At 46.5% G+C, this 14,832-nt stretch overlaps 1 protein-coding gene across 3 annotated transcripts in view; it reads right to left on the bottom strand.

Moving 5' to 3' along the window:
• Positions 1-14,832, bottom strand: part of THBS3 (thrombospondin 3) — a 138,039-nt gene that overhangs the window by 29,071 nt on the left and 94,136 nt on the right. For 2 of the 3 annotated variants that reach the window (XM_073552368.1, XM_073552367.1), the window contains exon 21: positions 9,703-9,875. In XM_073552368.1, the coding sequence (XP_073408469.1) occupies positions 9,703-9,875 (173 nt within the window). Of the gene's footprint in view, positions 1-9,702; positions 9,890-14,832 lie in introns of those variants that run through there. The other variant, XM_073552369.1, reaches the window with a different exon arrangement.

Genomic DNA, 14,832 nt, shown 5'->3' on the forward strand with positions numbered 1-14,832 from the left:
ATATTAGACCATCCTCATCACCTTTAGGTGCTGGTTTTTTTTTTTTGGCCAAGAAAGATGGTTCATTAAGACCGTGTATTGATTATCGTTCCCTTAACAAGATGACGGTTAAATATCAGTACCCGTTACCTCTCATGTCTGATTTATTCTCCAGAGTTAAGAGTGCCTGCTGGTTTACTAAGCTTGACCTCAGGGGGGCGTATAATCTTATTCGCATCAAGCACGGGGATGAATGGAAGACGGCGTTTAATTCTCCGGAGGGACATTTTGAGTACCTGGTGATGCCTTTTGGGCTCACTAATGCCCCTTCTGTCTTCCAGTCCTTTATGAATGACATTTTCCGTTACTTTGTGGATAAGTTTTTGATCATCTATCTGGATGATATTTTGATCTTTTCTAGTGATTGGGATTCTCATATGGAACACGTCCGGACTGTGTTCCGGATTTTGAGGGAGAATTCCCTGTTTGTTAAGGGATCGAAATGCCTCTATGGTGTACAGAGGATTTCATTTTTGGGATTTATCTTATCTCCATCGACTATTGAAATGGACCCGGCCAAGGTACAGGCCATTTATGATTGGGTTCAGCCTACTTCTTTGAAGGACCTCCAGAAGTTTTTGGGTTTTGCTAATTTCTATTGTAAATTTATAGGTAATTTTTCTGGTATTGTGAAGCCACTGACCAAGAAGGGTGCTGATGTGCTGAATTGGTCTCCTTAGGCTATCTCAGCATTTCAGGAGCTTAAGCAGAGATTTACTTCAGCTCCAGTTTTATGGCAACCTGATGTCTCACTTCCATTTCAGGTGGAGGTAGATGCTTCTGAGATTGGTGCAGGAGCTGTTTTGTCCCAAAAAGACCCTGTGACTTCTAAGATGAATCCCTGTGTCTTCTTTTCTCGAAAGTTCTCCCCATCTGAACGCAACTATGACATGGGGAATCGGGAATTGTTGGCCATGAAGTGGGCATTTGAGGAGTGGAGACATTGGTTGGAGGGAGCTAGACATCAATTTGTGGTCCTCACTGATCACAAGAATTTGATTTATCTGGAGTCGGCCAAACGCTTGAATCCTAGACAGGCTAGATGGGCCTTGTTTTTCACGCGTTTTCATTTTGTGGTCTCTTTTCTTTCCGGCACTAAGAATGTTAAGGCAGACGCCCTTTCTAGGAGTTTCTTTGCCGATTCTCTTAGTGTGACCGAGCCTACTACCATCCTAGGTGAAGGGGTAGTTCTTTCTGCCATTTCGCCTGATTTGAGACGCACCCTGGTTGAATTTCAGGAGGATAAACCTGACCGTTGTCCTATGGGAAAATTGTATGTTCCTCACCAGTGGAGAAAGGGAGTGATGTCTGAAATTCATTGCTCCGCATTGGCTGGTCATCCAGGTATTTTTGGTACCAGAGATTGGTGAGTCGGTCCTTTTGGTGGCCTGCCTTATCTTGTGACGTCAGGAATTTTGTACAGTCCTGTGGGACTTGTTCTCTGTCTAAACCCTGTTCTCGTTCTAGTGGGTTGCTGATGCCCTTGCCAGTGCCCAAGAGGCCATGGACCCATATCTCAATGGATTTTATTTCTGATCTTCCTGTCTCTCAGAGAATGACTGTTATCTGGGTGATTTGTGATAGATTTTCGAAGATGGTCCATCTTGTACCACTCCCAAAGATGCCATCTTCCGCTGAGTTGGTGCCCTTGTTTTTACAACAGGTGGTTCGGTTGCATGGGATTCCTGAGGGCATTGTGTCCGACAGAGGAGTCCAGTTTGTTTCCAGATTCTGGAAAGCCTTTTGTTCCAATCTGGGAATTCAGTTATCCTTCTCCTCCGCATTTCATCCCCAGACCAATGGACAGACTGAGAGAACAAACCAGACCTTGGAGTCTTATTTGAGATGTTTTATATCTCCTGATCAGGATGATTGGGTCTCATTTTTGCCCTTGGCCGAATTCGCACTGAACAATAGAGCTAGTTCTGCCACTTTGATGCCACCCTTTTTCTGTAATTTTGGGTTTCATCCTCGATTCTCTTCAGGGCAAGTGGAATCTTCGTCCTGCACAGGTGTGGACACTGTGGTTAAGAGAATGCAGGAGATATGGGACCAAGTGGTGGATAAGTTGTCACTCTCTCAGGAAAAGGCCCAGCGATTTTCCAACCGGCATAGGACCATTGGTCCCCGGTTTAAAGTGGGTGATATGGTTTGGTTGTCGTCTAAGAATATTCCTATGAAGGTTGCATCTACTAAATTTAAGCCAAAATTTATTGGTCCTTATAAGATTTTGGAAATTCTTAATCCTATTTCGTTTCGATTGGCTCTTCCAGTTACGTTCAAGATCCATAACGTATTTCACAAATCTCTGTTGAAGAGGTTTGTTGAGCCAGTGGTTCCTATGGCAGCACCTCCTGACCCTGTGTTGGTTGAAGGCAATGTGGAATATGAGGTTGAGAAAATATTGGATTCTCGTTTGGTTAGACGGAGACTCCAGTATTTGGTCAAATGGAAGGGTTATGGTCAGGAGGATAATTCTTGGGTCTCTGCCTCCGATATTCATGCCAATAGATTGGTTCGTGCTTTTCACCGAGCCCATCCTGATCGGCCTGGTGGCGTGGATGAGGGTTCGGTGACCCCTCCTCAAGGGGGGGTACTGTTGTGAGTTAATTCTCTGGTTCACCAGTTGTGAGTTCTCCTTCCAGACTCCCTCTGGTGGTAACAGGAGGTAGTGAGGCTGATTTGATCGGTGGAGATCTGCGACCTGAGAATGAGGATGACGATTGGACTTCAGGAGTCTCAGATTGGACTTAAGACAGCCGATGCCCTATTCAGTTGCTGGTGATTCCTTCTGGCTTGTCAGCTCTTGGTTTTCAGCTCTGTTCCAGTCATCTAAAACTAAGTTTTTCTGCTAATGTTCACAATTGATTTGTTGGTCTATTCAGTTTTTTGTGTGGTCAGCCAGCCCCGGCTGGGGGCTGTGCTGAATTTCCACTCTTATTTATCAGTATTTTGCCAATTTGCTTTTTGTCCCTTACTAGTTTGGCCTCTTTTTGCTCTGTCTCAGAATATTTCAGAGTGCTGATATAATGGGAGAAGTCTAGTGACTTCAGGGTTAATTTTGCTATCAGAAGTGTTGGACATTATTTTTGTAGGGTTTTTTGCAGGTTGCAGACAGTGTCTTTCCTTTCCTTTCTTTTCTGGTTAGTTTGGGCCCCATCGTTTGCTCAGCCTATTTTCCTGCCTGTGTTTGTGCTTTCATCTTGTTTCACTGTCAATACATGTGTGGGGGCTATCTATTCCTTTGGGGTCTGCTCTGGGGCAGTTAGTTTTCCCCATTTCATGCTTCAGGCTTATTTAGTCCTCCGGCTGTGACGAAGCATCTAGGAATATCGTAGGTACGCTCCACGGCTGCTGCTAGTTGTGTGGTAGGTTCAGGGATCTGCAATCTGCTTTTTTCTCCTCGGTGACCCATTCATAACACCCCCCTATATGGTGTTACTAAGAGGTTGTGAACCAGAAGCCCTGCATTCCCTGTGTGAATACTACCACATGCGGATTATTTCTTCTGCACTGGTGTACCACATGGCCAATCCCTGATTGTAGGCTGGCTGTTTCATTTGGTATTTATGCACCTGTGCAGCTGCCATTTTACTTGGGTCCGCTGCACCCTGTATTAGTGCAGATATGCATTTAGGCCTGTCTGGTTTGTGTCTGAATTTTTTGGAGAATTTTTTCCTCTTTTTGAGGTTTTCATGACCAGGGTGATGGTAGATCCAGTGTCCTGGAGTCCCTGGTCCCCCTCCCTGATATCATTTATCCCCCCGGCCACTTTCTTTCATGATAACAGTCATTACATTGCGTGCATTATTCACCACTGGCATGGGAGTCGTCGGCGTGTTGAGATTGCTCCATTCCCTCTTGGCTGATGTTGTGTGCACTGATCCTTGGCTTTGGGTTACGACATTGGCCCAGTGGCACACCAACCCGGCTCCTAGGTTGTTTCCCAGCAACACATCTACTGGTTGGTGCCGCACTACTCCTACAACAATCATTCCATGACTATGAACCCAGACTAAATGCAGTTGGGCCCTCCGAATGTTCAGAGATTCCCCTCCAGTTACGTTGACAAACATCCGGCTGCCGGGAATAATACACTGGTCCGTTACTAGATGTTCTTGATCAATGTAGCAGCGACTCCGGAGTCACGGAGCTCCGCAGCCTCCACACCTTCTACCCAGACCAGCTGCAGATGCTGGTTCATGGTCGCTGAGGTGTCCCATCTTGTCCGGGACACTTGTCCTTGTACCACATATGCCTCTTCCTCTTCCGGTCGGGGTAGTGGAATCCTCTCTCCTTCAGCATTCCAACCCCACTGTAGCACAGTGTTCACCGGATGGGGACGTGAATGATGTGGGCTAGAAAGTTCCCGGCATTCCCTGGCAAAGTGTCCCATGCATCCACAGTTATGGCAGCTTAACCCTCCTCGCCCTGACGTGGGCTGCACTGGGGGGCTTGGGAAACCTCCCCCCTCTTTGTACAGTCCGAAATCCCCCACGTTCCTCCTCTTGCCAGTCCATGGGTCTCGTTGGCCTCCATGTAAGCTCCAGTCTGCGACTAGCTGGGACTGTACTTTCACAAAGCCCAGGTCCATTAGCAGACCAATCATCAGCCAATCTTGCAGCCTCATCCAGGCTGAGTTGTTTTCTATCTGACACCCATTGTTTTAAGTCACCTGGGAGCTTGGACATAAATTGCTCTAGCATGAATATATCCAAGACATGTTCTGCTTCCCGATCCCCCAGTCCTTCTACCCACCGGGTGCATGCCGTATGTATTGTGTTAGCAAACTCCCGATGTGTGTGTGCACCGGGCTTGTCAGTCTCCCAAAACTTCCTCCAGTAGGTTTCAGGCATAACGGCATACCTCTCTAGTAATGCTCTGCCAATGGTAGAGTAAAATCTCTGATCCCCAGAAGACAAGTTATTACAAGCTTCTCTTGCTTTTCCAGTCAGGCCAACGCTCAAAAATCTGGGCCATTCACTGATTGACACCTCATGTAGTAGGCAGTTTCTCAAATAACCGGAGATGTTCATCAATATCCGAGGTGTCCTCATTAAACTGTGGTATATCCCGATACCTTAAAGATGGGAGTCCATCTCTCCTGTAAAACACTGTCCTCTGTGCCCTTGGTGTGGGTACTGTTACATCAACACCCAGTTATTTGCTTAACACTGTCGCCCGCTCTATCTCCGTGGCCCGCTCTCCTAGCGCGTCCAGCATCCGCCTCAGTTGGTCGATCCTCCTCCATCTGGATGTTGGCCCTTAGCTGTAGTCCCTCCTCATGTTGTTGTTCATGGTCCTAGTCGTCCAAGCATTGTGTTGGTTTTGCCCTGTTTTCCTCTGGCAACCACTCTAGCTCTCTCTCAGAGAAAAGCACTCTCAGCTCATCCTTCTTCAGCCTTTTGTAAATGAAGTCAGTCATCTCTTCTGCCAAGTCACAAATCAGTAACTTTCCCTGGTATGCTGTCCAAAGATAGGTTATGTCACCAGCTGCCACCACTTGTGAAGCTCTGAGGTTGTGGGTTGTAATAATCACCTAGGCAGGTTAACGATGCAACTATTTTTATTCCAGAAAATCCATGGTTGTACAACAAATCCATGTAGATGGCCAACATACAATGTCCTCAGTCCACAAATTCCCAGTCTGAGATCTCCAAAACTCCATAGTCCATCCATCCCAGCTCGGATATTCTCACATCGAAATCACTCCAACCACTGCCTGATTCAACCCCCTGTGCCAATTTCTCCCTCCCCCTTAAACATTATTTTTAGCTCACAGAACAAAGCATATCCCATCACAGGAGGCTGATGTGAGACAATGGTGTGAAACCTTGCGATACAGAGGGGATTGACAGGATGATTGCTTTACATTTAACTTTAGCAATTTACTGTCTGGCCTTAAGGTACTGTCACACTTAGCGATGTACCAGCGATCCCGACCAGCGATATGACGCGGTCAGGATCGCTGGTACATCGCTAAGTGGTCGCTAGTGAGCTGCCACACAGGCAGATCTCACTAGCGACATCGCTGGGGACGGGGTTCGCTACTTACCTGTCACACCAGGCGATCCTGCGTCCTCCCGCCCGGCTCCACGCGTCGTTCGTCTTCACAGCAGGAAGCGCCGCAGGAAGCTGACGACGAGAAACAGTCCTGAACGTTCTCGCGCGATCAGCGATAAGCAGCGGGGGAGCCGGTCGTAGGTAAGTATCAGACACAGCGATATCGCTAGCAATATCGCTATAACGTCACTAGTTATAGCGATATTGCTAGCGATATCTCTTAGTGTGACATGCCCTTTAAGGGCCTTTCTCACACAGCGAGATCGCTAGCGATCGCTAAAGCGTCACCGATTTTGTGACGCAACAGCAATCTCGCTTTATGTGACACGTACCTGCAACCGGCTCCCCCACTGGATATCGCTGATCATGCTCGAATGCCCTAGGCCATTTTCTGATCGTTGGCGTCCCGCTGGCCGGCACGCATCGCTGTGTTCGGCGCCGACTAGCGAGGTCGCAGAACTCATGGACGCAGGGGGAAGTCGTCAGAATCGCTGCGGTGTGACAGGAAACAGCGACCCCCGACGGATCGCTATATCCCTGCTGTGTCGCTGGAGAGATCTGCCTGTTTGGCAGCTCACTAGCGACCATTTAGCGATGCACCAGCAAACCTGACTGGGTCGTATCGTTGTCGGGATCACTGGTGCATCGCTAAATGTAACGGGACCTTTAGGTATACATAAGATCTATGAAACACCAAAAAATTGGAGCAAAAACACCATAAAACTGGAAGTCATAGTATCAAAAAATGTTATTTAATATAGTAATACAAAGTCCTTAAAAGACAGACATGATTAGAAAGTGTAATACATAATGAATGCGAAAAATGAAGCGATTCAATGTGTCCGGGTGTACCTGAATGTAACAATGCTGTACAATGGTAAGAACGCATATGGGTAACACACTCATAATTTCAAATGATGGTATAATTTTTATATCAAAAGGCATAGTGCCATAGGAAAACACCCCCACATAATTCCCATATAATAAGCCATTCCTCTGTAGTAGGTCACAATAGGCGCCATCAATTTTACATATAATCAGATCCAGAGGTAGGGGAAAGAAGGGGGAGGCTAAAAGAAGAGAGTAATCAGAAGTTTCCCTTACCCATGCTCTTATCCATGTGCAGGCACGCGCCCCTATGCGCGTTTCACAGTTGCTTCCTCGGGGGGCCTTGATGCATCTTCTTTTAGCCTCACCCTTCTTTCCCCTACCTCTGGGTCTGATTACATGTAAAATTGATCATTTGAAAGTATTATGAGTGTGTTACCCATATGCGTTATTTCCATTGTACAGCATTGTTACATTCAGGTACACCCGGACACATATTGAATTGCTTCATGTTTCGGATTCATTATGTATTACACTTTCTAATCATGTCTGTCTTTTAAGTACTTTGTATTACTATATTAAATAACATTTTTTAATACTATGAATTCCAGTTTTATGGTGTTTTTGCTCCAATTTTTTGGTGTTTCATGAGTGATGGGAGCTCCATAGGGTATTTACCCAATATTATCCTGTATGGGATCATTATTATGTGAATGTAGACAATGTATTCTGTACTTGAGATCCTGTTTCTTATACATAAGAACTAGCCTGCTTGTCTTCCTCTGCTTACTGTCACTGAATGGAACATTGATTCCTGAGGATGAACTGACAAGCATGCAAATCACTAATAAAACACAACAATATCAGTGCTCCATGCTGAAAAAAAGTCTTTATCTCTCAGAGCTGTGGACTCGGCTCTACGTTCATTTGTCCTATAGTCTTTAGTAAGCGGCCATATCCTCACAGGGACCTTTATAATAGATGGGGACAAGGGTTGAGATATGTCTAATAGATGGGGACAAGAATTGGGACATTACTATAATATGTGACCAGGTGTCACGGGTAAGTCAGATGCAACAGACTGTTGCTCTGCATCTGGCTGCAGAAGGTCACTGCGTTTGGCATTACAGACGCCTCCTTAACCCTTCTGACTCTTGGACCCAGCAGCAACCTCCCTCCGGCTCTAGTTGACACACCTGGAACTGGGTGTTTATAAATCCCCAGTGTGCTGCGGAGAGTCGCCGATGATATTCACATTTTTCCCTTGTGTAGGCTTGGAGCTATAGCAGTCGGCTTACTTCCTCTCAGGAGTTTTTTGAGGACGTTTGGTGTTACCTCTCTGAGTCTGCTCAAGCTAAGTTCATTCCCCTTGTCAGTCTACCTTTTTGTCATTAGTTTACAGTGGGAACTGACCAGTGCGCATCCCCTCCTCCTCCCCATTCAGGGCTTAGCTCTAGGGAGATACAAGGCTTAGGTTTCCTGCTCAGCGATTGGTGAGGAACCAATTTAGGGATGGAAGGGAAGGTACGGTTGTTATTAGATGTGCCTAGGGGTCTCCACTCACCCTTTCCCTAGTGTTTGGGCTTCCTTCCCCTCATTCCTTCTTGTTGCACTTAGTCTTTTCCAAACTGTGCGTAAAACCAGGATGGGGACATTTCTATAAGATGGGACCAGGATGGGGACATTTCTATAAGATGGGATCAGGATGGGGACATTTCTATAAGAAGGGGATAAGCATGGCACATTACTATATTATGGGACCAAGATGGAAACATTTCTGTAAGACGGGGAAAGTACTGTATGGGAAAACATTACTCTAAGATGGGTAACGATGGGACAATATTATAAGATGGTATCGGGATAGTGACCGTAGTATAACATGGGACCAAGATGAGGAGACAAGGACGGCGACATTACTATAATGTACAGTAGACACAGGAATGACATAGAAAAAGCCCCAGGGGCCGGTGTCATGATCCAGACCGGGTTTTGAGTCCTGTTTTCCCTTTTTCCTGGTTTGGTCATGTCAAGAGTTAACCTTTCTCAGTCTCTGTCTGGGTTCAGGTTGGCTATTTATCACAGCAGCTTCCTGCTGGCGATGTCAGTTATAGTTTTTGCCTAGTGCTGCTGTAGCTGACTCTGAATGCTCTGATTTGTCCTGCTGCATTTGCTGTCTGAACCCGTGTCTCTAGTTTCCCCTATTCCCGTCTTGACTCAGTGTTTCCCTTTAGTGTGCTGACTCACTGGTTTTGACTTGGCTTGTATCCTGACCTGCTTCTGTCCTTTGTCTTTTGGCTTATCCGCTCCTGACCGTTACCGATTCCCTGGCTTGTCTCTGACCGTGAGTTTGCTTATTCCTTTGGTACTGCGCTACAGTCTAGGATTTGACCCGGCTTGTTTGACTATTCTGCTGCCAACTGTGATAGCCTCACTGCAGGCTATCTCTGTGTAGGTGCAGTCCTGCTTCCACTATACTGCCATCTAGTGGAGCCTGCACCTACCTGCATTGCAGCAGCGTGACAGCCAGTACATGTATGATATAGCCCACAGTGGCTACTACATATTTGATATAGATAAGACCCCTGGGATCGGTACATGTATGATATAGATAAAGTCTCACAAGTCGGTACATGAACTGATATAGGCCCACGAGTCGTTACATATACAGATATATAGTCCCCCAACCACACGGGACCAGTACTGATATAGATGTAGCCCACGGGGCAGGGATAGACCTGACGGAGCTCCCCTGGGTTAGGGGCAGTAACTGACCTAATGTAGCCCACCTGGGGCCGATGAATGAGTTGCCAGCGGTACGATGTCTTATCCTTCCAGCCGACATTGCGAGGGTCCTTCCACAGCAGTCGCACCTGGTCAGCAGTGTGTCCTGTGTGCCACAGAGCGTTTCTCATATATTCTCCGGGACCGGTCTTAGATTTCACCGCCTAGAGGAGGGGGGCTGCAGATTATACACAGGAAAGGATTGTGTATATTATTGGAGGAATCGTGTATATTATTGGAGGGGTCGTGTACATTGTTGGAGGGGCAGTGTACACTACAGTATTGGAGGGGCTGTGTATATTATTGGAGGGGTCATGTATATTATTGGGGGGTCGTGCACATTATTAGAGGGGTCGTATATATTATTTGAGGAATCGTTTATATTATTGAAGGGATTGCATACATTATTGGAGGGGTCGTGTTTATTATTGGAGGGGTCATGTATATTATTGGAGGGATTGTGTATATAATAGGAGGGGATATGTATATTACTGGAGAGGATGGGTATATTATTGAAGGGGTCATGCATAATATTGGAGGGGTCGTGCATATTATTGGATGCGTCGTGCATATTATTGGAGGGGTCATGTATATTAATGCAGGAGTCATGTATATTAATGGAGAGGTCATGTATACTATTGCAGGAGTCGTGTATATTATTGGGAGGTCGTGTATATTATTAGAAGACTTGTACATATTATTGGAGGGGTAGTGCATATTATTGGAGGAGTCGGGAAAATTATTGGAGGGGTCGTGTATAATAGTGGAGGTGTTGTGTATATTATTGGAGGGGTCGTGAATATTATTGGGCAAGTCGTATATCTTACTGAAGGAGTCGTGTATATTATAGGAGGGGTCGTGTATATTATTGGACGGGTCGTGAATATTATTAGGCAAGTTGTGTATATTATTGGAGGAGTCGGGAATATTTTTGGGCAAGTCGTGTATATTATTAGAGGTGTCGTGTATAATAGTGGAGGGTGTGGTGCAGCAAAGGGTATAGTGCTGGATGGAAGATATATATTTGGCCGGGATTTTCCCTAAGGTTGAGGACCTGCAGTGATGTCATGGTCACATGATTCGCCAATGTGATGTGTAGCTCATCTGTGGGTGTGGTTTTGGGCTATGTAATGGAGTTTGTTGTTTGGTACATGGTCTGTGTGTGCAATGTGTGAGGAGCTAGGCTGTGGTTAGCCTGAACTTGTTCTATTGGACTACACCTGCTGCAAAGGTTTTGCGACTAGACTCATAGCAACCCCGGGAATGGCACCTGGCGGATGCTGCTGACCAGGCAGCCGCTTAGTTAAGCCCGTCCCATGCAAGGGTGAGTCTGTTTGTGTCAAGGAGTATGTTTGTGTTTTTTCCCTTAGGCTGTGTTCACACACAGGGTTTTTTTAGCGGTTTTTACCGCGGTTTTCACTATAAAACCGCTAAAAATAAGCTGCACAGTCATTTCTATGCATTTTGCACTTTGTGTGCACATTGATGCGTTTTTTACTGCGAAAAAACCACATCGCGGTAAAAAACGCAGCATGCACATTAATTTTGCGTTTTTTCCCGTGGTTTAGGCTTCTCCCATGCTTTTAGAAACCACTGCGGTAAAAAACACATCAAAAATGCATCAAAACCGCGCAAAAAACGCGCAAAAACCGCAGAGGAAAAATAGGTGCGGTTTCTGGGAAGGGATTCAGGTTTTTGTGCAGAAATTTTCTGCAACGTGTGCACATACCCTTTCTTTCTGCTACTTACTGTTTACAGTGTCATTAAACCACTGAAGTTTGGACTCTAAGCCAGTGTGTTGCCTCATTACTGCGGCCCTGCCACTGCCTACCAGAGCAAATCCCTACATATTGGTGGCTTGAGTGCGGGCAGACGCAGTGAGGCCAGGCTGTTTTTGCTTATTTTTGCTCTGGACTCCAGCTTATGTCCTGGGTGAAAGGAGTGGTGCAGACCCAGTCGGGGAACTCGGCAGAAATGGAGACCACGATAAAAGTGCTTATGGAGGCAATGCGACAGCAGCAGGCTATGCATCAGCAGCAAGAGGCTATGCATCAGCAGATATTTAATCAACAGCAGCAGGAAACCAACCAGCTGTTGATGCAGCACATTACGGCGTCGCAGACAACAGGAACTTCACGGGGAGTCCATGATGTCCGGAAAGCGGTTCGTACAGCGATCCCTAAAATGGAGAAATCTGACGATGTCGAGATGTACCTGGAGATGTTTGAAAGAGTGGCTCAGAGACAGACTACCCCGGGACCACTGGGCAGAAGTAATCTCTCCATTTCTGGCCCCAGGACCTATGAAAGCCTATCAAGACCTACCCCCTGAGCAGAAGGAGGACTACACGATTGTCAAGGGTGAGATACTGGCCCGTATTGGGGTAAATGTGTTAGTCCGGGACCAGCGGATACACCAGTGGGAGTTTAACCCCTCCAAGCCGGCTCGGTCCCAGTATTATGACCTGTTGCACTTATTCCAAAAGTGTTTGCAGCCTGAGGTACTGTCTCCCACGGCCATGCTGGACCGCACAGTGACTGATAAATTTTGGAGGGCTTTGCCCTACTCCCTCCAATCTTGGGTCAGGCAGGCATCCCCTACTAATGCGCTCCAGATGATGGACCTGATAGAATGATATGAGGCTACCAAAGAGCTCCAGAGAGGGACTTCCCGGTAGGTGACAGGAAGGTCCGCTAAGTCTCCACCTCTGGCTCGGCGAGCAGAGCCTAGGAAGGCCGCTCAAGACTTGTCTCGGATAGAAAGGGGCCCCATAGTCTGCTAGCAGTGCCAGGAGCAAAGCTATATGAGAGCGGATTGCCCCTACCTGGCTGAGCCCATGGACACAAACTTTGGGTACCACCAATCCCAATATGCCGAACTGGTTTGTGCAACAGGCACCACGGAGGGACCCAATTCGGGACATTTGTGTAACAGTTGTCCCATCCAGGGAACAACTGCTGGAACCGGGGCAACCAGGTTATATTCTCCAAAAGTGGGGCATGAATCTGGTGGCCCAGAGGAAGAAGTGCTGGCAGTAGAAGTAACCTCCCCAACGGTGGAGGGGGAAAGTTCTCCCATAGAAGTATTGGCCGGAGATGTGGAAGACTTGCTGCCAAGACCTGAATTGTCAGACTTAAATGTATCAGGTGACAATTTTGGTACGGCGCAACTCAGAGACCCTACTTTGGCTCAAGTCAGGGAAAATGTACTGTTTATTAATGTGGAGCCTCAACAACCTGGGGCAGCTACAGTGTTGCCACGCTTTGAATTGAACCGAGACCTATTGTATAGAGTCAAGAAAATACGTGGGGAAATGGTAGAACAATTACTGGTACCTCAGGCATTTCGTAGGCTGGTCATGGATCGAGCACATGCGCATGTACTCGGTGGCCATTTGGGCCAAAAGAAAACCCTAGACCAAATTTTGCAGCGGTTTTACTGGCTAGGTTCCATAAAGAAGTTAAACGGTATTGTAATTCCTGTCCAGTGTGCCAGGTAACCAGTCCCCAGCCACACTTTCGGAGTCCTTTGGTGCCTTTACCAATTATAGAGGTACCTTTCGAAAGAGTGATAATGGATCTGGTCGGTCCTGTCAATAAGTCAGCAAGGGGATACCAACACATCCTGGTAGTTCTAGATTATGCCACCAGGTATCCTGAGGCCGTTCCGCTGCGACAAACTCATGGGTTTGTTTTCTCAGGTGGGGATACCTCAAGAGATTTTAACACACCAGGGAACCCCCGTATGTCAAAAATTATGAAAGAACTCTGCCGCTTGTTAAATGTTAAACAGTTGCACACATCAGTCTATCATCCCCAAACAGATGGTCTGGTAGAAAGATTCAATATAACGCTAAAGAGCATGTGAAAAAAGCAGTCTTTAAAGATGGGAAGGATTGGGATCTCTTACTGTCATATTTATTGTTTGCAGTGCGAGAGGTGCCCCAGGCATATATGGGGTTCTCCCCTTTGAACTATTGTATGGCAGACATCCATGTGTCTTACTTGATATAGCCAAAGAGGCTTGGGAACCAACCAACCTCCCACAAGAGTGTGATAGAACATGTTGCAAAAATGAAGGAGAGAATGGAGACAGTCCTACCATTAGATCGGGAACATATGTAGGCAGCACAACGGTCTCAGAGTTGGGGTTATAACCGGGAAGCTCGGGTAAGAACCTACCGTAGATAGCAAATTTCTTGCAAGGTGGCAGGGGCCCTACGAGATTATGGAGAAAGTGGGGCCGGTAGACTACAAGGTACACCAACCAGGATGGAGGAAGCCAGAGCAGGTTTACAGTATTAATTCGCTTAAACCGTGGAAAGATAGAGACCACCTTGGTGGTGATTGTAAGCTGCCTGCATTTCCTGTGGAGAAGGCTCCATTACCTCTGGGGATGTCAGGAGAAACCTTCTCCGTAGTTAAAATAGCAGATACTTTGTCTCTTAAACAGGTTCAGGAGGTTCGGGAGTTTGTTAGACGAAATACAGATGTTTTCTCTGAGCTCCCTGGACGTACCTCCCTATTCCAACATGATATTGTCACGGAGCCACAGGCCAAAATCCGACTAAAGCCATATTGGGTGCCTGAGGCCTGGCGACAAGACATCTCGGAGGTGAAAACTATGCTGCAGTTAGGGGTCATTGAAGAGTCCCAAAGTGAGTGGGCCAGCCCAATAGTCATAATACCAAAGCCTGATGGGATGGTAAGCAGGGCTGTGGAGTCGGAGTCGGAGTCGTGGAGTCGGAGTCGGTGCTCATTTTCGTGGAGTCGGAGTCGGAGTTGGAGTCGGTATAAAATGGACCGACTCCGACTCCTAAAATATATAATAAATTGGGTACAGTAATTCAATGCAGGATGTGCTGAATATTTTTTAATAGGAGTTTGGGAAAGTTATGAAATATCCTATAAATGGCTGTTCTATTCCTGATCTAAGGCTACATTCACACACAGCGTTTTTCCTGTGTTTTTTGAGGATACGTTTTTCCGCTGCAAAAGCTGATCATCTTTTTAAAAAACCGCATCACCTGAAAGGTTTTTGAGCTCATAGATAATGTTTTCAATAGCAAAAGCAGATTAGAAATCTGCTCTATCTATCCATTTATCCATATCTGTCTATCCA

The sequence above is a fragment of the Dendrobates tinctorius genome, unplaced genomic scaffold, assembly GCF_039654945.1.
Source record: "Dendrobates tinctorius isolate UK_male_01 unplaced genomic scaffold, ASM3965494v1 ptg000189l, whole genome shotgun sequence".
NCBI lineage: Eukaryota > Metazoa > Chordata > Amphibia > Anura > Dendrobatidae > Dendrobates > Dendrobates tinctorius.